The sequence below is a fragment of the Alligator sinensis genome, unplaced genomic scaffold, assembly GCF_000455745.1.
Source record: "Alligator sinensis unplaced genomic scaffold, ASM45574v1 scaffold336_1, whole genome shotgun sequence".
NCBI lineage: Eukaryota > Metazoa > Chordata > Crocodylia > Alligatoridae > Alligator > Alligator sinensis.
Window position 1 is genome coordinate 382,876 of NW_005842917.1, and position 26,886 is coordinate 409,761.

A 26,886-nucleotide genomic window follows, 5' to 3' on the forward strand; every position below is an offset into this window, starting at 1 on the left:
CAAAAGCCCCCCTCTTGCCTGGACGCCTCCCCCTACCCTGTGTCTGGCCCGATCAAGTGCCCCCTAACCAAAATCTTGAACCTGGCTCCAGAATCAGAGATGCCCCTCCCAGAAGCACAGAAATCCCCCAGGCCTCTCTCTGCTGCCCCAGTCCTGTACAGCCTTCCCAGAATTCCCCAGTGTGATAAAATTGATCCCCTATAGCTCAGGGAATTGTGTGTGTGTAGGGGGTGGGGGTGGGGCCAGAGCAGGGCAGATCCACACAAAAATCCCATCCCTCAAATTCTGCTCTCTGTCCCCCTTCCCCTGCCCTTGCCCAGAGCAGGCTGCGGCTTGGAAGGCGGCTCCCACCCCCAGCCTCATCCTTGGGTGATGGGAGATCTAGGGGGGCTTCCCTTCTCACCATATCAGAGCCCACCTCCCAAAATTGGCCACCCCCCTACTCTCATATCTGGTGTGATACAAGGCTACGAGCTTCTATGCGGATCCTCTAGTGGGCGCTAGACCATGTGGTCTTGGCTTTGGGAGTCCAGTTAGGTGGATGGAAGGGTCTTGTCTGTCCTCAGCCCGATCTGATGCCACATGGGTACAGATTCCCCCCAGCCTTGTACTCATCCTCCTCACCCCCAAGCAGGGCAGGAGACCTAGGTGATCCTGGCTCCGGGGGTTTAGTTGGGCAGACAGAGGGGTTTTATCTGTCCCCCCTCACCCCAAGACCTGATGCCACATGGGGTGAGATTGCCTCCAGCCCTTGTACCCAATCTTCCCATTCTCATCATTCCATCAACGCCCAAATGGGGCAGGAGAACCAGGTGGTCTTGTCTTTGGGGGTCCACTTGAGTGTATGGAGGGGTCTTGTTTATTCTCCTACACCCCAAGACCTGATGCTGCATGGGGAGAGATTCCCCCCAGCTTTACACCACCTCTCATCCCCATTAGCCCAGTGCCCAGTGTGGACAGAAGACCCAGGCGATCTTGGTTCTTACTGGGGGGTCCTAATTGAGGAGGGTGGGGTCAGGCACCTTTCTTGTCTGCTCTAGATCTGATGTCCCAACACTCAAGACACAGTGGGTGGAGGGGATGAGACCCGTTTTCCAGGGCTGCCTCCACCCCCTCAACGTTGATTCACTCTGACCGTCCCCGAAAACCCACATCTCCTGGGTCTTCCTCTCTTGGGTGGTGACGTCTGTGCAGCTGAGAGAATTGTCCCAGTGACCCAGGTGTTGATAACACCTCCTACCACAGGCAGCTTTTATCTCTTATTGTGGAGGTGCTAGGATGGCAGCCAGCAAGGCTGTGTGGATGGGGCCGGGCCTGGAGACCCAATCCTCTGTGAGAAAGTCCCAGAGCTCATTAAGATAGAGATGGAGGAGGGAAGAAGCTTGTCCTCTACCGAAGGAGGCACCAGGAGGACAAGGGGGACAGGCATGGTGGGCTGAGGAGCAAAGGTCAAGTCAATGTCAACCAGAGACATGCATAGGTTGGATGTCCTAGCTCGGGAATGCCCGGGAGTCTTGCCAGTGCAGTCTGAGATCGAGAGCTCCACATGGCTTCAAGGTAGAGCTAGAAGTGCCTATAAAGGTGGTGGCTGGGCTGGCCAGGACCTCAGGAGGTCGCATCTGGTCCAACCTGTAGCTGAAGGCACGGCTAGCCCCTTCTGAACCAGCCCAGACACGTGTTTGCATGACCCAGGGGCTCTCAACCTTTGTAGGCCCATCCATACTCCTCATTAGACCCTGGGACTCCCTTGGGAAAATCCCAGTTATTCGCAGCGCTAATACGGCCCTACACGCTCATGAGGGTCTGATAGTGCCCTGATGCCCTGGTTGAGAATCGTCAGCCTACCTTGTTCTTGGAAATATCTGAGGATGAAGAGTCTCCTCATCTCTGGCCTCAGTTTCCCCTGCTGCAGTCTCAGTCCATTGCTCCTTGTTCATCCTGGAGACCCCTAGTATCCCTGCAGTCCAGGCTATAGAGGGTGAATGGTGTGAGCAAGTGTTCAGTGTTGGAGAGTTAAGTGCCAATCCAGCCTAGAGGGGCTGCAGCCAGTGCCCCTGCTGGACCCCATCATTGCTCCTTGTCCTGTCCCTGCGGCCACTGAGAAGGGTCCATCTCGGTGTGGTCTGGGACTGGGGATGACTGTGATCAGATCTCCCTTCTCTTCTTTAGTCGACCCAGTTCTCCCAGCTCGTCTCCAGTAGGGAAGACCAGTTTGGCAGGGCAGGGTGAGCTCCATCTCACCCCTGTCCCCCACCCCCAGAGCTGGGGTAAAATGGTGGCTCTGGGGTCTACTAAGCCCAGGGCTTGGGGCTTTCTACTGGTCACCCGTTGGGCCATGATACTGGCTTCTCGGGAGATTGGGGTTCTCACTATTCTCTGGGATACTGGGATGTGGGTCCAGGTGACACTGGGACTCACTGGGAAGACTTGGGGTAAGGCCTTGTGGACACACACTCCACATGCCAGGCTCTGGGGCCTGTGGGTTTCCTATACTGGTCTTGGCATCTGGTTCCTGGGTCCCCTGGGAACAGTGGGTGGAGGCTGCCCTCTGGTGGCGACACCGGGTCTTAGTTTCAGGCCTGAGGCTTTTGGGGGGGGGGGGGGGGGTTGTTTTGGTGGGGGGGGGGGGGGGTCTTTTCCCTGAGGACTGTGAAGGGTCCCACTAGATTGGCCAGCAAGAGCGCCATTCTGCCCAAACGCATGTCTGCCCATCCATCCATCCACCCACCCATTCAGTCATCTATCTTTTCATCCATCCATCCACCCACACACTGACCCATCCATCTATCCATCCTTTCTATCATGTAGCCAGCCAGCCAGCCATCTGTCCCATCACCCATCTCTTCCCACTCCACCCACCCACCCACTTATCTATCCACTCACCCATTCAGCTACCTGTTTATCCACCCATTCACCCACCCATTTGTCCATCCATCTATCCATGTTTATCCATCTATCTATTCTCTATCCATCTATCCCCACTCCACCCACCCATCCATCTACCTATCCAACTATTCATCCAGCCGCTCACTCACCCACTCATTTACCTATCTATCCATCCGTCTGTCTCTCCACCCATTGATCCATACATCTAGCTATGCACCCACAAGCCCATCCATCCATCCATCCATCCACTCTGTCTACACACACACGCATCTGGCACACATGCACACACACACACACATACACAGGCATCTGTCATGCATGTGCATGCACATGCACACACACAAACCCCCCAGGCATTTGGGACACATGCACATAGACAGAATCCAGGCATCTGGCATGCACATGCACACACATACACACACACACACAACCCAGCCATCCAGGACATGCACAAACACACAAAGAACCGAGGCATCACACACACGCAGACATGGACACACATACACCGCCCCCCTTCATGCTGAGGCCACAGGGGCACAAGACACCTCCATGTAATCTCTTCGTGTGCACTCCTGCCTTCTCACCAGGATGGCACATGTGCCTGTGTGTGTGTGGGTCTTAGTCTGGGAGGAAAACAACCTTGCACATGCTTGTGCCTTCACACAAGTCCATGAGCCCTATTCAAAAACCCCTAACATGCATCCAGGTATACCCTTTGCATGCCTGGGAAAGCTCCCACTCCTGGACAATGCCCTCCTCCTGACACAAGGGTCAAAAGGGCAAAAGTCCTATCCCTCTGCAAGGGGAGGTACCACACTCTCACACATGTACCCTTGCATTAGGACTGCCTGTGCACACTCACATGGCAACTTGCACATGGATTGTGAGCATGATACCCACATGACCCCTTTGAATGCCTTGCACACCTGTGTCATGGCTAAACTAAGCTCTCCCCACCCTAATCTCTCCCTATCCCCCATCTCAGGATTTGTTCACGCTTCTGTGCTCATGATGGAGGCGTGGAAGGTGGTGGTAGAGGCAGGGGGAGAGGGGTGGGGGGAGTTCATAGCCGAGGCACTTTCCCTTTCACGGAAAGGGGGAAACCGCAAGGCAGAGCCCTTGCACAGGGGACTGGGCACCAGGGGAGCTCCCGCCCCCACCTTCCCCGGAGACTGGTTTCCCGTAAGGGAGGAAGAAGGGAGTGAAAAAGAGAGTGGCAGAGAAATGTTGAGGGGGTTCACCTGGAAATGGGTGAGTACAGTCTCTGGAGAAGCCCTGGTGTGTGTATGTGTTGGATTCCTGGGGTGTGCATGGGGGACCTGGGTGTTCTGTATGGGTGAAAGTGTAGGTGGGGGCTATACTGTTTTTGTGTAGAGGGGGTGTGTGTGTGTGTCCCGAATGTCTGGGTTCTATGTGTATATGTATCCCAGATGCTGTAGTCCTGTGTATGTGTGTCCTGGGTGCCTGGGTTTTGTGTGTGTGCAGGGTGTGTTTTGTTGTTTATGTCTGGGGGGTTGTTTGCATTGTGTATCCTGGGCTCCTGGGTTCTGCGTGCGTATGTGCTTGTGTGCTGGATGCCTGGGGGCGGTGTGGGGTGGGGAGGCAGATGCTTGTGTGGGTATGTGTGTAGGTGGGGGCTGTATTGTTTCTGCATAGGGGTTGTGTGCACACCGTGTGTGTGTTTGTACCAGACACCTGGGTTTTGTGCATGCATGTGTTGCATGCTTGGGTGTGTGTGACAACCAGATGCCTAGGTTCTACATGCGTGTATGTATGTCCTGGATGCTTGGGGGGTGTGTGTGTATGGTATTGGGAGGGACAGGCTCTTTGTATGTGGCAGCTGCAGAGAGACAGAAACGTCTGCACGAGAAGAGGAACTGAAACCCCCCAGCACTGGTGACCCGCCTGTGGCTGCCCAGGGTGGGGGTAGGAAAGAGCACGGACACGGCTGGGTGCAATGGGGACAAGAGCTGGGGCTGGCTGGGGGAGGGGGCGGACAGGGCTGGGTGTAATGGGGACAGAAGCTGAAGCTGGGGCTGGCTCCGGGGTTTTGTGCTCACTTAGCTTCACCTTCCCCTTCCCCTGCCTGTTCCCAAGGTTGGGAAGAACCCAGGAGTCTTGACCCCTGCTATCCTGTGATCACCCATGTGGTGCGTCAGGTGGTTTCCAGGGGCCGAAGTGGGATCCTCTTCCCCCACAACATGCCCCCTCCATTTATCCAGCCATCCACACGTCTGTCTATCCACATCCATCCATCCATCCATCCATCCATCCACGTCCATCTGTCCGTCCATAGTTCCACCCCTCCATCCATCCATGGTTCCATCTCTCCATCCACTGGACCATCCATCTGTGTCCATCCTGACTTCCATCCATCCGTCTGTCCTTCGGTTCATCCACGCTTCCATCCCTCCATCCAGCCATCAATCTACCCACTCCATCTGTCCATGCATCCTCCCATCTCTGCCACATGTGCATTCATCCCTTCTGCTGTCCATTTATCTATCCATCCATCTGAACCTTCATCCACCCATCCATCCTAGTCAGTCATGCTTTTATCTGTTCATCTGTCCATCCACTCATGCTTCCACCCCTTCCTTCTGTGCATCTATCCATGCAACTCTCCATCCTGTCCCTCTGCCTCTCTATCCATCCATCTGTCCATTCTTTCATCCATTTATCTATCCATGAGTGTGTCCATCTGTCTGTATGTCCATCCATCTGTACATCCATCTGTCTATCCATGCATAGATCTATCCATCTGTCTGTCTGTCTGTGTCTGTTCATCCATCTACCTGCACACCCTGTCCATCCATCCATCCTGTTCATCCAGGCTTCCACATGTGCATTCCTTTATCCATCCATCCGTTTATCTGACCACCTGGAAATCCATCCATCCAACTGTCCATCTGTCAGTCCATACACACTTTCATTCACCTGTCTGTCCATACATTTGTACATCCCCCATCCATCCATAAATCTGCCTATATATATATACTCACGCATACACACACACATATATACACATACATACCCACATGCACCCACATATATCCATGTACACACACATATAAAGTTACATCCACACATACATACCCACATCCACACATATCCATGTACACACATATCGACAGATAGATAGCTAGACGCGCACACATGCGCGCATGCGCACACACACACACACACGCACAGAACAAGCCCTACAATTTTTAAAGTGTAAAAAAAAAAAAAAGTCTCTTTTTAAATTAAACTTGCTCTTTTTCTATTTTCCAAGGGGAGAAAAAAAAAGAGAAGCCCCAGGAATGGTAAGTATAGTGGAACCGCAAGGAAAAGGGTCTTAAAAAAAAATTAAACTCACTATTTTTATATATGTAAAAAAAAGAAAAAAGAAGCAAATCCGGAATCTTTAGGGTGTTGCTACCTGAAGAAAAGTCTCTTTTGTAAAGGAAACTCCCCATCTGAGCATATTGGAAAGGGTGGTTTTGAAAGGGAAATTCTCCTTTTTCAGACTGGAAATTCACTATCTTTGTACTTATAAAAAAAAAGAAAGGAATCGCTAAAGTCTAAAGGAAACAATTTGGAGTGAAAGGTGCAATTTTATAGCTGTAAATGGTATAAATGTTTGAAAACGGCATTGTTTAAAGTGCCCAGGAAACATTTTTAGATTGAACCTGGCTATTTTTTATGCCTTTAAAATGACACTATTAAAGTACCAAGGAAACATTTGAAGATTGAAACGGGCTATTTTTGTACCTTTAACAACAGCACCGTTAAAGTGTAAAAGAAACATTTTAAATTGAAACTTCCTACATTAACATTGCCATTGTTCAAGGTATACAGGTTGGAAGTTGCAATCTAAAAATGTTTTCTTGACACTTAACCCTGCCATTGTTAAAGGTACAAAAAATGTCAAGGTAACATTTTTTTAAGATTGAAGCTCGCTATTTTAACACCACCATTTTTAAATGCATAAATCTAGCAAGTTTTGATCTAAACTTTTCCCTTTTAATTTCTGGGTTGAAACTTGCTATTTTGGGATGTTATAAAATGGCGTCATTAAAATGAACAGGAACATTTTTTAGACTGAAACGCACAATTTTTTTTTTTTACTTTGAAAAATAGTGTTGTTCAAGTATACAGGAAACATTTTTAGACTGAACCTTGCTATTTTTTATGTTTTAAAAAAGCAATTACAGTGGAAAGGAAAAATCTCTTTAAAATAAAAGAATATTCAGTGTTTTCTCTACATTTAAAAGAAAGACTCCGCTTGAGATGTAAGATGCCGTCTCATCATGAAACTCCCTGTTTTTATACACCCATCCCCCGGTAACATTTTTAAAACCCATGTGTCAAAAATTCCCTTTTTAAAAAAAGCGAAACTTACTATTTTTATATATTTGAAGAAAAAACCCACCAAGAAAGGTAAAGTAAACTCTGGAAAAGAAAACTCTCTTTTTAAAAATGAAACTCACTTTTTTAATACTTTAAAGGAAGCCTGGAAATTGTTTAAGCATGTATTAAAAAGAAAAGCTCCCCCTTTAAAAATAATATTCCTGTTTTTAGACATTAAAAAACTCCAAAAACTGTTTTTTTTTGGTCTCATATTTGAAAACCCTTTTTAAAATGAAAGGCATCATTTTTATAACTTTTCACTATTTTGCCTGTTTCATTACATTTTAACTATTTTTATCCATTCTCAGCATTTTCCCATTGTTTCTATAGGTCCACTAATCTTTTCACTGTGCCACCAAATCCTCATGTTTCTTCTACATTTCCACTATTTTTTTCAATATTTCAGTAAACGATCATTATTTTATACATTTTCACTATTTTCTGATTTCAGTATATTTTCCCTATTTTATACCCTTTCCCACCATTCATCTCATAATTTCACTACATTTTCAATTTTTTAATACACGGACACTATTTTCACCATTTCACTCATTTTTCATGTTTATACGCCTTGTGCTATTTTCACCATTTCACTATTTTCACTTGTTCTATACATCTCCTGCTATTTTTCACCATTTCTCTACATTTTCACTACTTCTATACACCTCCTGCGGTTTTTCACCATTTCAGTATTTTCATTACTTCTATACAGCTTCCACTATTTTTTCATCATTTTCATCAGTATACATTTTCCTGTTTTTCACAATATTTTGTGGTTGCCTATATTTATACTAGTTCCCCATTTGAACTAGTTTTTATACATTTCCCACTATTTTTTTCCACTATTTCACATCACACAAAACAGCGAGTTTCAGTCTAAAAATGGTTCCTGTATGCTTTAACAATGACACTTTTAAAGGTATGAAAATAGGGAATTTCAGCCTAAAAATGGTCCCTGCATGCTTTAAATGATGCCATTTTTAAAGGTACAAAAATAGGGAGTTTCAGTCTAAAAATGTTATACGTTTTCACTATTTTGTACCAACCCACTCCATCTGCACTATTTTTATACATTTTCTACTTTCTCCCCCTATTCTACTGAATTCTCACCAGGCATTTCTCACCATATTTCACTAGATTTTCACCCTTCTACTACGTCTTCACAAGTCCTTTCACCATCCCATACCATCATCCCTATTTCTATTAATTTCCTGCTATTTTTTCACTACACCGCTATATTTTCACTATTCACTTTCACCATACTTCACTAATTTTTTATTCCACCTTCCCTATTTCTGTACGTTTTTGGCTATTTTTTTTCACTCTGCTACTATATTACCACTATATATTTTCACTATTTCACTCATTTTTCACCATCTCACTGCCATCCTATTTTTATACACATCTTTTTCTTTCACTACCCCACTATATTATCACTATACTTTACACAGTTGTTCACACCATTTTCTGCCATTCCACTGCACCTTCCCTATTTTTATATCTTTAAAGGCCTTGTTACATGTTCTTTTGGGGCAGCGGCTGGAGCTCTTAAATGTGTTGTGTGGTCTTTTTGTGGGTTAAGTGGCTTAAAGCACTCGCTATGCAGCTTAAAGGGCCCAGTTGTCTCTTGATCCTGTTTGATGAAGCTGGGGCCACCCCCCACAGCTGTGCAGCTCAAGTTCAAGGTGTGAAGGCAAGCTAGCACAAAGCTGATAGACGTTTGTACAGCTCTCCAAGTACCATGAAACAAGGCTCTGAGAAACAAGGCATGTTTTTCCAGATCAAAGTCAGCTTTTCAGTTGGGTTTCACAGTTTAGCGGGGAAAAGAATAAGTAGTTTTTTTGTTTTTTTTTAAAGAAAAGGCAGTTATTTTAAGACCTTTCCAAGAACCCCTGGGCCCGAGAAGGCAGAGGGTGAAAGACACAAGCACCGTCTCATACTGAAATCCGGAGTTTGATGCATCGAAACCCCCAGTGGCTTTTCAAGGCAGGCAGATTACCCAGAAAGGAAAGCATAGCTTCATAACCAAAGCCGCCACTGCCACCACTACCACCTCTCGTTCTGAGCAACCAGTCTCGAGGTCCCAGAAGCCTGGGAGGAAGGTGAGACGTTTGCTTCTGACAGCTATAAGCCCCCAGGGAAGGGAATTCGGGAAACAAAATCTTGGCTTCCGGTAAAGGTTTTCTTTAGAGGACCTAAAAAAGTTTGTTTCACATATATGTGTGTATGTGGGCAAATGCATGTGTGTATGTGCATGGATCTGTTTGTATATACTGGCATATATACAAATTTGTGTGTGTGTGCATATATGTGTGCGCGTATGCACATGTATGTGCATGTGTCTATATGTATATAATATATATATGTGTATGTATGTGTATATGTGCATGTCTGTGTGTGTGCATATACTGGTATAGATGTAACTGTGCATGTACGTGTGTGTGTGTGTGCACATGTATGTCTTGTGTGCACATACCAATATCATAGTTTCATAGTTGGTCGGGTCGGAAGGGACCTGAGCAGATCATCAAGTCCAACCCCCTGCCACGGCAGGAAAAAGTACTGGGGTCAAACGACCCCAGCAAGGTGTTCGTCTAACCTCCTCTTGAAGACCCCCAGGGTAGGAGTCAGCACCACTTGGAAGTTGATTCCAGATCCTAGCCGCCCTGACTGTGAAGTAGCGCCTCCTGATGTCTAGTCTGAATCTACCCTCTGCCAGCTTGTGACCGTTATTTCTAGTCACTCCTGGTAGTGCTCGGGTGAACAGGGACTCCCCCCAGTGCCTGCTGGTCCCCTCTGACTAGTTTGTAAACGGCCACTAGATCCCCCTCAGCCTTCTCTTGTGGAGGCTGAACAGGTTCAGGTCCCTTAGCCTCTCCTCATAGGGCCTGCCCTGCTGCCTGCTGATCATGCGGGTGGCCCTCCTCTGGACCCTCTCTATGTTGTCCACATCTCTCCTGAAGTGCGGCACCCAGAACTGGACGCAGTACTCCAACTGCGGCCTGACCAGTGTCGCATAGAGGGGGAGGATCACCTCTTTGGATCTGCTCGAGATGCATCTGTGGATGCATGACAAGGTGTAGTTGGCCTTCCTGACCGCATCCCCAGTTAGCCCATGTTCATCTTGGCATCAATAATGACTCCAAGATCCTTTTCTGTTTCTGTACTGATAAGGGAGTTCCCCAGCCTGTAGGTCTGCTGCTGGTTCTTCCCCCCCAGGTGCAGCACCTTGCACTTGTCAGTGTTGAAACCCATCCTGTTCTCATCCGATCACCCCTGTAACTTTTCTAGGTCTGATTGCAGCCTATTCCTCCTTTCTAGCGTGCCCACTTCTCCCCACATCTTAGTGTCATCTGCAAATTTGAACAGGGTGCTGTTTACCCCCTCATCCAAGTCGCTGATGAAGATGTTGAACAGTGCGGGTCTGAGGACCGAGCCCTGGGGGACCCCACTGCCCACATCCCTCCAGGTCGAATAAGACCCGTCCACCACCACTCTCTGGGTGCGGCCCTCCAGCCAACTAGTGACCCATTTGACTGTGTAGGTGTTGATGCCACAGTCCCCTAGTTGTTTAATGAGAATGGGGTGAGCGACAGTGTTGAAGGCCTTCCTAAAGTCCAGAAAGACTACGTCCACTGCTTCACCTGCGCCTAAGGATTTTGTGACCTGGTCATAGAAGGCCACCAGGTTGGTATCTCTCTGTGTGCATGTGTGGGTGCATATACATTGGTGTGTGTATATGTGTATGGGTATATATATGTATGTGCGTGCATGTGCATGTCTGTGTATATACTGGTATGTGTGTGCATGTGTATATATGCATGTATGTGTGTGTGTGTGGGGGGGTAAACAAGGTTCTTTGGGTAAATGTGGTATCTTTTATTAGACCAATTAAATAGTTAGAAAAATTCTTCTTTGCAAGCTTTCGGGTACAACCCCCCCGTTTTCAGGCAGACCAACATGGCTACAACCAACATCCTTGTATATATGGGTATGCGTATCTATATATATGCGTGTATATCTGTATGTGTGCATATCTATATGTGTGTGTACATATCTATTTGTGCATGCACATATATACGTGTAAATATGTATTGATATGTGCATACATATATGCGTGTACAAATATGAGAATACAAGGTACATACATGCAGGTGTGCATGCATGCATGTACATACATGTGGGTGTGTGCATGTATGTATATGTACGTATATACATGTTTATGAATACGTGTGTATATATGCATGTATATATGTATGTGTATGGATATATGCAGGCATGTGTGCATATGCATTTTTGGGCCTTATAGCCACCCCTTGCTTCCAACCCGCTGCACCCTGCTCCGGGATACAGGCTTGGGCAGATCTCTCCTGGATTCCTAGCTGGTGCCAGCCTGGTGCCCAGCGCCCCCTGCTGCCCCTGGGCTTCACTGCTCCCTTCACCCGGCAGCTCCATCAATGCTCAGGACTTCAGCTAACCACAGGATGCTGCTGCCACCCCGTGGCTATGCACGAGAGCTGCAGCTGGGGGCACAGACACTGCTGGGGAAGGATGGGGAGCTCCCTCACCCCCAAGGTCTCACACACACGCATAAAACTCAGTTGTCTGCGATACAGGCGTCCAGGATACACACATACGCAGAACCCAGGCATCTGGGACACATACACCCACACTCCCAGGAGTCTGGGACCCCCCCCAATTCTAATGGAATCTAGCCAGAGAAAAACATACTTTATAGCAGCAAAAATCTGCTGTCCATTCAGTAACATATATACATATGCATGACTATTATGCAAATTGGCACTTCCCACACTGGGAAAGAATCACTGCCTGCAGGGAATGGTGAGACACACCAGATGAATAGTTTCATAGTAGCTAGGGTCAGGAGGGACCTGAACAGATCATCTAGCCTGACCCCCTGCCACAGGCAGGAATGAATGCTGGGGTCACACGACCCCAGACAGGGGCGAATCCAAACTCCTCTTGAATTTGCCCAAGGTAGGGGTGAGGACCACTTCCCTGGGAAGTTGGTTCCTGATTTTGGCAACCCTCACTGTAAAATATTGCCTTCTGATCTCTAACCTAAACCTATTCTCCATCAGCTTATTACCATTGTTCCTCGTCACCCAGGTGGTGCTGGGGAGAAAAGGGCTCTGCCTCTTTGCTGTTGATCCCCCCTGATGAGCTTGTAGGCAGCCACCAGGTCCCCCCTCAGCCTCCTCTTGCTGAGGCTGAACAGGTTCAGGTCCCTCACTCTCTCCTCATAGGGCCTGTCCTGCTGCCCTCTCACCAAGCGGGTGGCCCTCCTCTGAACCCTCTCCAGGCTGGCCACGTCCCTTCTGAAGTGTGGCGCCCAGTACTGGACGCAGTACTCCAACTGCGGCCTGACCAAAGTTGCATAGAGGGGGAGTATCACCTATATGACTTTGCTACCAAGCGGAGGTTTTCCACCCAAGTCTCCCTTTCAGGGGCCAAACACATCATAACCTGCTTAGCAGTGAGGTATGTTGGTATCCCATCCATGTGCCAACCATGCTAGGACCTACTTAGCACAGAGGGACACAGGTCTCCCATTCGAATGTCAACCAAGGCACCTTCTCCTTAGCGCTATCCCCTTTATACTCAGCCTGACACCCCCAGAGCCAGGTGCAGCTCCTGTCCCTGTTGTACCTAAACCTGATGCTCTCCAGAGCCATCCGTACCTCCTGTCCCCATTACACGCAGCCCAGAGCCAGCCGCCTCACTTGACACTCTCGGCCAGGCGGTTGAGGGCCTGAGACAAGGCCATGACAGCATCCAGCACCCGGCGTCGGTCAGGCTGGGCCAGGCGCTCCCCACAACGCTGAGTGAACTTGTCAGGGTGCCACAGGGCCTGTTGGCGTCGCAGCTGGCGTCGGAAGCTGGCTCGGTCGCCTGGGTCCGCTCCCATCATGGCCGCTGCCGCCATAGCCTCAGGGCTGGCCCCTGGGCAGGGCCAAGGGATGTCATGATAGGTTAGAAGGCTGGTGGCACCTGGGGTGAAGGCCTCCTCGCAGCGCCTCCTCCTAGCCTCCTGCAGCTCCCGGGCCTTGGCAGCCTCCCGGGCCCGGTACAGGTCGGCTTCCACCTCCATGGGGCGCCGGAGGGGCTCAGGCTCCGCCTTTCCCCGGCTAGGCCCTGCCCCTTGACTGCTGTCCTCTGGCTTCCCATGGTTAAGCCCTGCCCCTTGGCCTCGCCTCCGGGTGTACTCGCGGACAATTCGCTCTGCCCACGCATCATAGGTCTCGTAATCTGACTGTTCCCTGTTGAAATCCTCTGTGGGATAGAGTGGAGAGGAGGAAAGGGGTGGGGTTATGGAGGGGGCACGGCCACAAGGCAAAAGGGGTTGGGCCAAGGGGTGGAGCTTACCCTCATAGCCACCGGCCTCCCAGGCCTCAGCTTCACACTCCCCCAGCAGCTTCTGATGCCAGGAGTCAGCGTTGTCCTCCTCTTCCTGCTCCATGGGGTGCTGTGGAGGACAGGAAACCATAGAGAGGGGCTAGAGTAGCCCCCTCCCCAACCTGCAATGCCCCCGCACTGGAGGGGGGCTGCTCTGGGGAGAAAGCCCCCAGCTGGACCTCAGCCTGGGAGGTTAAACACAGCTGAGCATGGAACCCAGGCATCCAGACTCCCGGCCTCCCCTGCTCCCCATCTCCAGGTGCCCACCCCGGCCACGAAGAATCCAGGTGTCTGGGCTCCCAGCACCCCTTCCTCCCACCTCCCCGCCCCCAGGCACCTCCCAGAGAACCCAGGCGTCCGGGCTCCCAACCCCCTCCCACTCTCACCCCCCCAGTGTCCCACCTCCTCTCCGAGAGAACCCAGGTGTCCAGGCTGCCCCCCACCCACCCGCTGGTACCTCCTCCTGCAGCACGGGATCCAGGAGATCGGTGGGGATCTGCCCTGCCTGGTTACGGATCCTCATGACCTGGGGGCAGCAGCGCACAATGGGCAGGAACAGCGCCTGGAACACTGGGGGGTGGGGAGGATGGGACACAAAGTGAGGGCACGCTCTGCCCAGAAACCTGGGTCATCCTGCCCCGCCTCCCAGACACCTGGGTCCCGTGGGTCCTACTTCCTGGTTTCCTGGATGCCTGGGTCCCATTGACCTCCCCAGACTGGGCTAAGGGACTGCAATGAAGTGAGAGCAAAAAGGGCGAGAGCTGGATGCCTGGGGTCTCGAGTGGGGCGGGACTGGGAGCCCAGATGCCTGGGTTCTCTGGGAAGGGGGTGGGGCTGGGTGCCTGGACACTTGGGTTCTCTGGTTGTGGGGCGGGGGGCAGGTTAGACCACAGGGGGCTTGGTGCCCAGACACCCGATTCTCTATAGTGGGAGTGGTGTCTGGAGGAGTGAGGAGGGGGGGAACTGGGAGCCCGGACACCTGGGTCCACTGTGAGTGAAGTGGGGGTCAGGACGGTGGGAGCAGGGAATATGGGAGCTCGGACACTTGGGTCCTCTAGGAGAAGCGGCTTAGATCGGGGTGGGGGGGGTGTTGATGGGACCCCAGACGCCTCGGCTCTCTGGGGCCTGGCACAATTACAGCAGGGGTTCTGGGAGCCCAGACCCCCCACAATTAAGGGGCTTTAAAGGGCTGGCGCTCACCACGGTGGCCGGCGCGGGCAGCCAGGTGCAGGGCGGTGTCACCATGGGTGTCGATGCAGGCGGGGTTGGCGCCGCGGCGCAGCAGGAGGCGGGCGGCTGAGGCGGCAATGAACCAAGGACTCAACATCAATATTCAAGGGTAGTAAGGTGCTGGAACAGGTTACCCAGAGAAGTTGTGGATCCTTTGTGCCTTTCTATGCGCCTGTGCACCCTGTGGTCTCTGTCCTCCTGTTGCTGCATCTGGCCCTCCATGGGGGATGCACCGTCTCTGTCCATTGCTCTAACCGTCCATTGGGCTTTGTTCACCCATTGTGGTCACTGTCATGTTGGGGAACTGGCTCTGTCTGGCTGGGGGCTGGGAGTCAGCCATCCCTCCACCTGTGAGCTGCAGGCTCTTGGCTGGGGGTGTTGGTAAGCAGTGTGTAGGTGTGTGTACACAGGGATGTGTGTGGGGGGTTGTATATAGGGGTGTATGTGTGAGTGTGTATGTGTATACAGGGAGTGTATGTGTGTGTGAATGTGCATATAGGGGTGTGTATGTTTACATAGGGATATGTGTGTATGTGCATATAGGGGTGGTGTTTGTATAGGGGTGTGCATGCATAAAGGGGGTGTATGTATGGGAGTATATGGGGGGTGTCTGTGTACATGGTGGGCTGTACATGTATATAGGAATATGTATGTGTGTGCATAGGGGTGTGGGGGGCATATTTGTGTGTTTTGGTATATTTTATGTATGTATGAGTGTGTATTAAATATATTTGTGTGTGTGTGCTTTTTGTTATGTATGTGTGCATGTGTGTGGTGTGTGAGATACATGTGTGCAAGTCTGTATGGGAGTGCATTTATATATATTGCGTGAGTCTGCCTGTGTGTGTATTTTACACACGCGTATGTTGTGTGTGTATTGTATTTGTGTATGTCTGTGTGAATTTTACCTATGTTTATGAATGAGTGCATACTATATGTGTTGTGTTTGTGTGTATATTTGTGTGCGTCTGTATAGGTGTGTGTTTGACGTATAGGCAGACAAGGTTCCTTGGGTGAATCTATCTTTTATTAGACCAACCCAAATAGTTGGAGAATAGTTATTAAGCAAGCTTTCGGGTTCAAAAACCCTTTGTCAGGCTAAGGAAGTGTCAGCAGTTGGTGTGTGCTCGTCCTGGATGGAATATACACACATGTAAAATACACACCAACACACACATAATATACACCAACACACTGATATCCGCACATACGTACACATGTACCACACACACAGACACACGTGTATAATATACACACATATACCCACAGCTGTGTAATAGACACACACATATTTCATGTACACACATAGATGCACACATGTAAACGACACACCCATACAGACACACACACACAGAAACACACACTTATACACACACAGGTATGTTCAAACAGGCACACACTCAAATACATTAAGTATACACGTGTAGACACACACAAACAAACATACATGTAAAATACAAACGTAAAACATGCAGACACACAAATATATTAGACACACACACACACACACAATAGAAACACCCATGCATACGTGTTTGTGTGTGTTTGTGTGTGTGTGTGTGTCTGTATGGGTGTGTATTTTACATGTGTGCATCTATGTGTGTACATGAAATATGTGTGTGTCTATTACACAGCTGTGGGTATATGTGTGTATATTATACACCCGTGTCTGTGTGTGTCTATTTGTGTCTATGTTACATGTGTACGTATGTGCGGATATCTGTGTGTTGGTGTATATTATGTGTGTGTGTTGGTGTGTATTTTACATGTGTGTATATTCCATCCAGGACGAGCACACACCAACTGCTGACACTTCCTTAGCCTGACAAAGGGTTTTTGAACCCGAAAGCTTGCTTAATAACTATTCTCCAACTATTTGGGTTGGTCTAATAAAAGATAGATTCACCCAAGGAACCTTGTCTGCCTATACGTCAAACACACACCTATACAGACGCACACAAATATACACACAAACACAACACATATAGTATGCACTCATTCATAAACATAGGTAAAATTCACACAGACATACACAAATACAATACACACACAACATACGCGTGTGTAAAATACACACACAGGCAGACTCACGCAATATATATAAATGCACTCCCATACAGACTTGCACACATGTATCTCACACACCACACACATGCACACATACATAACAAAAAGCACACACACACAAATATATTTAATACACACTCATACATACATAAAATATACCAAAACACACAAATATGCCCCCCACACCCCTATGCACACACATACATATTCCTATATACATGTACAGCCCACCATGTACACAGACACCCCCCATATACTCCCATACATACACCCCCTTTATGCATGCACACCCCTATACAAACACCACCCCTATATGCACATACACACATATCCCTATGTAAACATACACACCCCTATATGCACATTCACACACACATACACTCCCTGTATACACATACACACTCACACATACACCCCTATATACAACCCCCCACACACATCCCTGTGTACACACACCTACACACTGCTTACCAACACCCCCAGCCAAGAGCCTGCAGCTCACAGGTGGAGGGATGGCTGACTCCCAGCCCCCAGCCAGACAGAGCCAGTTCCCCAACATGACAGTGACCACAATGGGTGAACAAAGCCCAATGGACGGTTAGAGCAATGGACAGAGACGGTGCATCCCCCATGGAGGGCCAGATGCAGCAACAGGAGGACAGAGACCACAGGGTGCACAGGCGCATAGAAAGGCACAAAGGATCCACAACTTCTCTGGGTAACCTGTTCCAGCACCTTACTACCCTTGAATATTGATGTTGAGTCCTTGGTTCATTAGTGTCCAGCCAGCTAATGAATTTGTGCTCTTGAGCTCACCTTTTGAAGGTGTTCTGGAAATTTCCCTTGACACAAGGAGAGTGACATCAGAAAGGGAGAGGAAAATGTTGCCAGCCAAGGCCATCTCCCAGGGACCTAGGCCAAGCGACAGATGTGTGGCTAAACTGAAGGCCCCAAAGTCTGTTTCTGAGTGACCGTAGCCTGAACCTTTGGAGATGTGACCACTAACCACCCACTTGGTCAGCAAAGTACAGGAAGCCATCAACATGTCTAAGTGAACTGGTCATGAGATCCACTGAGCACAAGGCCTGAAAGGAGACATATATTAAAACAGGACCATAGAATCATAGACCATGAGGGTTAGGGGGGACCTCAGGAGGTCACATCTAGTCCAACCCCCTGCTCAAAGCAGGACCAGCCCCAACTACATCATCCCAGCCAAGGCTTTGTCTACCTGGGTCTTAAACACCGCCAAGGACGGAGCTCCCATCATCTCTCTGGGTAACCTGTTCCAGTGTTTTACTGCTCTCCCAGTGAGAAAATTCTTCCCAATATCTAACCTAAACTTCCCTTGCTGCAACTTAAGCCCATTATTCTTTGTTCTGTCATCTGCACCCATTGAGAGCAGTCCAGAGGTCACATCTAGTCCAACCCCGTGCCTGAGGCAGGATCAGCCCTGTCTAAACTATCAGATACAAACCATCATCTAAACTCCACATAAGACGACCGTCAACCCTGACACAACACAGACCTAACACCTGAACCTGCCACAGGGAAAGCAGGGGGACTATGGCAGTCAATGTCCTGCTTCTATGAAACTTTGTCAATATATGCTCAAGAGATCCTGGGTGGACACGACTTGCTGCCAATGTACGTGCCACTCTCCACCTCCGTCTTGGGGTCAGCTCAGCTGGGGTAGGTGAGTGCATGTGTTCTGCTGTCATGGGAAGCCAGATACTTTGCATTGTGATTAATTGTGTGATTAAAAAAATGAGTTGCAATTAATTGAGATTTTAAGTGCACAGCTAAAAACTCAAAATTATGCGCAGAAAAACTCAAAGTTATATAAAATTATGCAGGTACTTTGTATGACTGGGGAGTGGCTGTGGGTGTGTGTGTGGGGCTTGGAGCCCAGGGAAGGGGGTTTCCAGATACCCTGGCAGGATGCGGGGTACTGTGGATCAGGAGTGAGGGGCAGCAGCAGGGCTGGGCGGGCTGTGGCTTGGGAGTGACAGACACACACGCACGCACACACGCACACACACACAGATAGGGACACTGCACACAGACAGATGTACACACAGACACAGACAAACAGACAGATGCACACAGACACACACAGATGTGCATACAAACAGATGCATACAGATAGGTAGATGCACACACAGACAGACAGACATATATAGACACAGATGCACACACAGACAGTTGTGCACACAGACGCACGCAGATACACATACAGATAGGCAGACACACACATGTGCACACACACACATAGGCATGCACACATACAGCCATGCACACAAACAGAAGTGCACGCAGACAGATACACACATAGACACATGTGCACACTCAGATACACACACAGAGACAGTTGTACACACAGACGTGCACACAGACAGACATGCACACAGACACAGAGACAGTACCCAGCAGGTGTGTGAAGGGGGAGGGGCATGGGAAGGGAAGGGGTGGGAGGGACAGATCAAAGCCCCCATGGTGAGGGAGGGAATGGGGCAGTGGCAGAGGCAGGGGCTGGGATGAATGGGACCCTGGGGCTGGGGTGGGTCATGGGACAGAGCTGTGGGTGACTCATCCAGGGGTGCAGGGCAGGGGGGAGTGCTGCTCCCACTGCTGCATGCACCCCTGGTGGAGGCATGGGGGGCATGTGCCCCCTGGATTTGTGTGTCGGGTGGAGGTGGGCTGCTGTTGTGGCTGTGGCTCTGCACCCCAGTGCTGTTACCCTGGGAGCCGCATGATGCCATGCTGTGCCTCTCACCACCAGGCGGGCATGGGATGCAGCATAGCCAGTATGTGGCTCTTGAGACAATGGCAGAGCCCAGCTTACAGCAACAGCCTGCCTCTGCCCAGTGCACAAATTCTGGGGGCACCTGCCCTCATGCCTCCCTTGGGGGTGCACACAGGAGCAAGAGTGCCCCTCCTCTCCGTGCCCCTGGACGAGTCGCAGCTCCATCCCATGACCCACCCGAGCCCCCCAGGACTGCCCAGGCTGGGTGCCTGTGGGTGGGTGCCACCTGCAGGGTGCCACCACCGCTGCAGAAGCACCAGCCCCACCCCACCACAGCTCAGGGACCGCTCAGCCGGCTGCCACCCCCACACTTCCCCTGCTGCTGGAGAGGCAGGTAAGGATCAGGTCTGACCCTTGTGTACACATCACAGAGGTTTACTTGGGTCCTAAACTGAAGCAGTGTTTTTCATATATTTCATATATTTCATAGACATTAGGGCTGGAAGGGACCCCGGAGGATCATCGAGTCCAGCCCCCTGCCCCAGGGGCAGGAATCCCTCGAGCCCACCCCCCTGCCCCAGGGGCAGGAAGTCAGCTGGGGTCATAGGATCCCAGCAAGATAAGCATCCAAATGTGTCTTGAAGGCATTCAAAGTGGGTGCTTGAACCGGCAGGCTATTCCAGACCTTGGGGGCTCGGACAGTGAAGAAGTTCTTTCTTATGTTCAGCCTGAATCGGTCGTGGTGGAGTTTGTGACTGTTCGACCTTGTCGTCCCTTAGGGCGCTCTGGTGAACAGACGTTCCCCCAGATCCTGATGAGCACCCTGATAAACTTATATGTGGCCACCAGATCACCTGAGCCTGCTCGTTTCCAGGCTGAATAGCCCCATGGCTCTCAGCCTCTCATCATAAAGTCTGTTTTCCTGACCTCTGATCATGCACGTGGCTCTTCTCTGCACCCTCTCAAGCTTCTCCACATCCTTTTTGAATTGTGGAGCCCAAAACTGGACACAGTACTCCAGCTGCAGCCTCACCAAGGCTGAGTACAAGGGGAGAATGACGTCCTGGGATTTGCTTGAGAAGCGTCCATGGATGCAAGCCAGTGTTTTGCTTGCTTTACTAGCTGCAGCATCACATTGAAGGCTCATGTTCATCTTGTGGTCGACCATGACCCTCAAGTCCCTTTCTTCCGTGGTGCTAACCAGTGTAGCACTGCCAAGCCTATACGGATGCTGCAGGTTTTTCCTCCCAAGGTGGAGAACCTTGCACTTTTCAGTGTTGAACACCATCAGGTTCTCGTCCGCCCATTTCACGAGTCTGTCCAGATCCGCCGTTACTTTTTAATCGAAGTAAACCCCATGGCGTGTACAAGCAGCCCTAGAGACTGCTAAAGCCTGGTCTCCATGGGGGGACCTCTGATTTTGGAAAGAACTACAGAACTGTGAAATAGAAGAAGAGACCAGAAGTAGCAGAGAGTAACTTTTTCCCTGAAGAAAGGCTAGCTTCATCAGTCATGACCATTGAACACCTATGAAGTGAAATGGGCCCCCGCGTTGGGCCTGCTCAGGGGTGGGAGGAACAGGCGAGGGGCTGACGTGGGGCAGGGGGGTGGGGGAGGAGTGGGCCCGGGCCCGAGTGGGGAAGAGACTAGTTTCTTCCCTCCCCCTGCTGCTGCTGTGGCTGTGGCTGTGGCTGCGTGGGGCCGGGCCTGCTGGTCCCCCCTCCCCTGCTGTGGCCCACCCCCCCGCTGGGCCCGGGCCTGCTCCCTGTCGTGGGAGAAAACTCCCTGGAGTCCGTTGTCTAGCTGCATAGGAACCAGATAACATGGGTAAAGGGTTAACTGCAGTTTATTTGCTCGAGCAATGACCATAAACCAGCAAAGAGGCAAAATGGCCCCAACTTAAGGGTGGGGCTGTCTTTTATACCTTTTCTAACAAAGAAAACTACAAGGTCATTAAATATGCAATACTTATGGTCATCATCTCATTATACAGTGCTACACAAATTTCTATAGTAATACTACATTAATCTATTATAGCTAGTACTTTTCCAAAGGCAGAAATTAAGTAACGGTTACATGTTATCTTTTACATTCCAATCTGTTCTCTGTTCTTAGCGGTGTCAGTTTCTATCCCCTTCTCCCTGTCCCCTCTAATCTTATCTCGCACCATGCTGTAGCTGGTCCTCAGTGCAAAGACCTAGACAGATTTACGTTCGTTGTCTTTTTTCTCAGAAAATGGTTGACACAGTTAAAATAATTACTTAACATAAGCAAATGGCTGGCTTAGCTATCATTCTGCCTTGTGGTCAGCAGCATTGCTAGGCCACAGGTCATGCCTTGTATTCAGCTGCAAAGCTAATACTTCTTAATAATCCAAATTATTGTTAACCTAACAGTATGCTATCAGAAAACTATTCTATTTCAGGGTAATAACGAACCTGCTCATCACATCCCCTCCCCCCGCGTTACCTGAACGGAGCAGGGCGGCGCGCTGCCTCCTGTCAGAATGCTTCTTCACACTCTGATTGGTTGTTTGTCAGCCAATCACAGCATGAATAAAGCATTATGGACAGACAGACAGACGTAGGCTTTTATAATATATATATATATATAGAGAGAGAGAGAGAGAACAAGCGAGAACACACGCTTTTGTGGCTTTGTGCAGTGCTATCTCTCTCTCTCACTGAGCTAGTACAGGACCCTGCCTTCTTACTAATTTGGGGCTCATGGGGTGAGCTACCTCTTCCCTTTCTCTGCACCCTTCATAATTTCACAGACATCCACTCTGGGCACACCCTAGCTGGCTCCCCTTGGGGATGCCCAGAAATCAGCAGCCAGGAAAGCCAGGAATCCTCTGCCTGACCTCACCCCTGGGCAAATGAGGGCAGGAAAAACATCCAGAGCACATTTCTCAATAACCACCTTTACTAAGGGACAGGGGAAAATATCACAACTTAAATATATGGAACAATTTGCCATTATCAACCCACTGCCAACAGCCACGGCCAGGCATGGTGCTGGAGCCCTGTCATGCCGGAGGTCTGGACCGTGTAGCAATGAAGGTGTTGGAGGATGCCCCCACATCTGAACAGGATGCAAAGCAGAAGCCAAATGCAGTCTCTCCTAGTGCTGTTCCCATGGGAAGGACCTAGAGAAGGTGGATTGCAGGGTGGGATGAGAAGTATACGACTGTTCCCCAATGCCGGTTGTGGGAGATGGGTGCTGGGGCTCTTCAGAGGGCTCCCAGGAATAGTTTGGGCCTGTGAAGCTACCCGGCTTCCCCACTCAGGTAGGCCAGCAGTGACGCCCCGTGGGAGGATCCCCCACGGCAGTGGGGCCAGGTAGTCACAGGGAGCCAGCACCAGGGTCCTCCGCTTCCTCGGGTTCCTTGGAGACGCGGGACAAGGGAGATGTAGGTTTGGGCCTATGGCAGAGAGGAGGCAGAGCGGGGCCGAGGGGTGAGAGGCCCTCACGACAGCAGGGCACCTCCCCTCCTCCCCACCCCACGTGGTCCAGAGCCCAGGGGATGTGGGGCCGGGCCATGTCCCTCCTGAGACTGCAGAGTCCACGGCTTCCAGGTCCCCTCTGGGAACAGGCCACATGGTCCCTTTAGAGACCTCTCCTGCCCTGGCCTCCACCTTTGGCTGCTCTCCAGTAGCTGCATTGTGCAGCTGAGGCAGGGCCTGTTCCCAGTCATGGGGCGGCTGCAGGACAGAGCGGAGGGGGTCTGCTATGGCTGCCCTGCCCCCTCCTCTCCCTTCCCTGCAGTCCCCAGTGCTCTCCTGAGCCAGCTGCATCTCTGGCCATTCCCAAATGCCCTGGGTCCTGCCAGGACCTGACAGGACAAGACAGCTCCCACTAGGCTTGACCCGAGTCCCAGCCCTGCTCTGTAGCTCATCTACAGGCGGGATAGCAACCAACTAGCACTGCCAGTGCCTGGAGCTGCCTCTCCTCTGCCCATGGGAGCCCCAAGCTGCTGTCGGGGCCCACGTCCTGCTGGAGACCCCTATGGGGTGGCCATGGGCTTCAGAGTGGGGGTCACTCTATTGCCAGAGCCCCATCCCATCACAGACACCCACATCTGAGGGGCCTTCCCTGATCCTTGTTCACCCTACAGCCCCTGAGGCTGGTGCCGCCTGCCCCCACAGAGCTGCTCCTCTGAGCCCACGTGTGGGGTAGTCCAGGTCATGCACTGGACCCAGCTCCAGGTGCTGGAGGAAGGGGGTGAGACCTGCCCAGGGCCTGGCAGGGGGTGTGTGTGCATTACAGGGGTATCCTTGCCCCGGGTGGGAGACAGGGGTGTTCTGGGGCCAGCGATGGTGCAGAGAGGGGTTCCTGGGTCCCTGGGAGGTTGGTGGAGGGCGTGGGGCAGCAGTTACCATGTGCCTTGGGGGGGGCGGAGCGGGGCTGGCATCTCCTTCACTTGTCCCCAAGCTGCTGGCAGGGAGAGAGGAAGGAGCTGGCGTGAGCCTGGGGAGACTCTTCCCCTCCCCACCCAGCAACCCCCGCCTTCCTCATCCTCCACTCTGCACACACAGAGCAGCGGGTTAGAGGGCAGCCCCCCTAGACCCCATAGGGAAGGAGAACGGGTTCCCACTACCCAGGTCCCACCATCCACACAGGGACATCCCTGTCTCAGGGACCCTGAGCAGAGGGACAAGACCCTCTAGCCCCAAACACTCGGCTTCAGTCCCAGCCGGAGCATTGACACAGCCCAGTCACCATCCCCAGGCTGGGCTGCAGCCAACACCCAATGCATCTGGGGAAGGCTCGAAAATACCTGACACATGGAGCATAAAGGAGGGGAGCAGGTAATCAGCAAAGCCCAGAAGCCTGGGAAATCCCTGTGCAAGCACAGGCATTGCTACACCGAGATCATCCCTGATCAGGGGCTGCCCAACCTCTTCTTTGACACCTCCAGTGATGCAGAGTCCACACCGTCCACAGGTGTCCAGGCCACTGCTGCATTTTTCTAACAGGGAAGAGGTTCCAGAAACAAGATGGCAAATTCAGTGAGAAAATCCATGCTACCAGGTTGGTGGAGTGGAAAGCATAGTCATGCTTCTTCTCCACTGCTCCCTTGGCAACTCTCCACCAGAGTCCCTGGGGCATAGGAGGTAGCTGGGTAGTGATGTCATTGCGAGGTCAGAACAGGAGAGTCCTCATGTCACATTCCTGTGAGCTCATAAGGCAGCGACTGACCCTCCCTGGCCTCACTCAGGGCATGAACTACGCTGCGGGGAACAAACCCACGGGGATGTAGCTTCAGATCTCCAAGCAAGGCAGCAGAGAGGGAACGTAGGCTCTTGTCACAGCCGGGGGCTCTCGCACCATAACGGAAAAGGAGTCGCTTCCCATCCTCATGAGCACTCCTCAGGCCCAGGCAGGCCCTCGTGCTAGACCACAGACATTACTATGCCTAGGTCATCCAGAGGCCATCCAACCTCTTCTTGAACGTCTCCAGTGAGGGGGAGGCCACCACTTCCCTTGGCATCTAGTCCTTGTTCTAACCCTGAAGTGAGGATGCTCTTCCTGCCATCCAACCAAAATCTACTTGGCTGCAACTACAAGCCATTGCTCCATGTCCCCCTCTCTGCAATGAGAGCACAAAGGTGCTTTTCCTCCTCTTTATGGAGGCCGGCAAGTATTTGAAGATTGTTCTCATGTCCTCTCTGAAGTTCTCTTTCCACCAGCAGAATATGCCCAGCTCCCTCAGCCACTCCTCATATGACTTACCTTCCATGCCCTTGATCATTTTTTTTATCTGCCTCTGGACTTTCTCCGACTACTCCACGTCCTTTTAAAAACGAGTAACAGTGAAGGGATGGATGCACTGTCCAGACACTCCAAAAGGCTGGATTTTGTTTTACGAGTCTGAAACAAGTGACATACATTTCACTATGAAGACTTCAGGATGACCGATGCAAAACCTTTTGCCTCATTTTGCCTAATTCATGTTCTTTACACTTAACATATGATCAAGCAAATTAGTGCCTGTTCCAATAAAGTTGTATTCATTAGCTTTTTGCCTTGATCTTAAACTGAACCATATCATGCTGGGGCCCTCTAGCACCTTACCAAGAATCTAGGAAACCCAGTGATGGTACCTAGGAGTTCTGGGTCCCAACTACCAGCTCCTTCCTCTACTGCACCAAGCTGGTTCCTTCCAATCGTATTAAGAAAAGAACTACCATGTACTGGGTCAGACCACAGGTCCATCTTGCCCAGTCTCCTTTATCTCACAGGGACCAAGAGTGGAAGCTGGAAGGGAGAGTGAATTGGGTCTAACCAGGGTTTTTTCCACTGTTCCTCTCCCACTTGTAGCCTCCAGCATTTAAAGTCCCAGAAGCTGTGATTCAGAGGCTGTGCCCCTCACTCCTGTGCTCATATAGCTACGGATGTGCTCCATGGATGTGTCTAATCCCTTTGTGAATCTAGCTGAATGCTCAGCGTCCACCACATCTGGTGGCAATGAGTCCTACACTTTAACAACCTGTTGGGTAAAAAAGAACTTCTTTGTGTTTGTTTTCAATATGTACTCTCTACCAGTTTCATGTTGTGACCTCTAGTTCTTATATTGGGAGAGACAGTCAATAATAAATCCCTATTGACTTGCTTTTTGCTGTTTCGTATCTTGTCAACCCTTCTCATGTTCCCCCTCAATTGTCTCATTTCTAAACTGAATATACCTGGTCTCTGTGGCAGAAAGCCACCTTTGTTTCTTCCCCCAAAACGCTGCTCTGTGACAGTTTTGAGTAGGATGGGCCCAGCAGAGGAGACACACCTTTACTCTATCTCTTTGGGTAACCTGAGCTGGATACATTCCTGAGGGAGGGGGAAACCTGCTCCCTCTGCCTACCTGACTGGCATCACATACCTGGGTGAGGGGCTTCCTCCTGGGTGGGCTAGAGTCTGTCTGGCAACTAGTGATGTATTTCAAATTGGATGGCTGACAGCCAACAGATGCTGGCCTCCATTGGACCAGGGAAATGAGGTCACAAGGACTATATAAGTGAAGGACTGCCCCGGGGGGAGGGGCAGCAGCCATGAGAGATACTCAGGAACAAAGAAGAGCTGAACCATCTGAAACTGGCTCTCTCTCTCAAAACTCATGATCAAGGAACTGCTTGCCTCCAGAGGCAATATCC

The 26,886-nt window shown here is 50.6% G+C and overlaps 1 protein-coding gene across 5 annotated transcripts in view; it reads right to left on the reverse strand.

The window, feature by feature from the left end:
- Positions 1-14,995, reverse strand: part of NFKBIL1 (NFKB inhibitor like 1) — a 16,866-nt gene extending 1,871 nt beyond the window's left edge. For 2 of the 5 annotated variants that reach the window (XR_003091881.1, XR_003091880.1), the window contains exons 1-5: positions 14,896-14,995; positions 14,153-14,265; positions 13,666-13,765; positions 12,981-13,572; positions 1,846-1,969 (exon numbers count right to left, since the gene is read on the reverse strand). Coding sequence is in view for 3 of the 5 variants with exons in the window: in XM_025192358.1 (XP_025048143.1) it covers positions 13,019-13,572; positions 13,666-13,765; positions 14,153-14,218 (720 nt within the window). In the remaining 2 variants the exon portion in view is untranslated. Of the gene's footprint in view, positions 1-53; positions 1,970-12,574; positions 13,573-13,665; positions 13,766-14,142; positions 14,266-14,895 lie in introns of those variants that run through there. The other 3 variants (XM_025192358.1, XM_025192357.1, XM_025192359.1) reach the window with 3 other exon arrangements.
- Between the last annotated feature and the right edge of the window lie 11,891 nt (positions 14,996-26,886).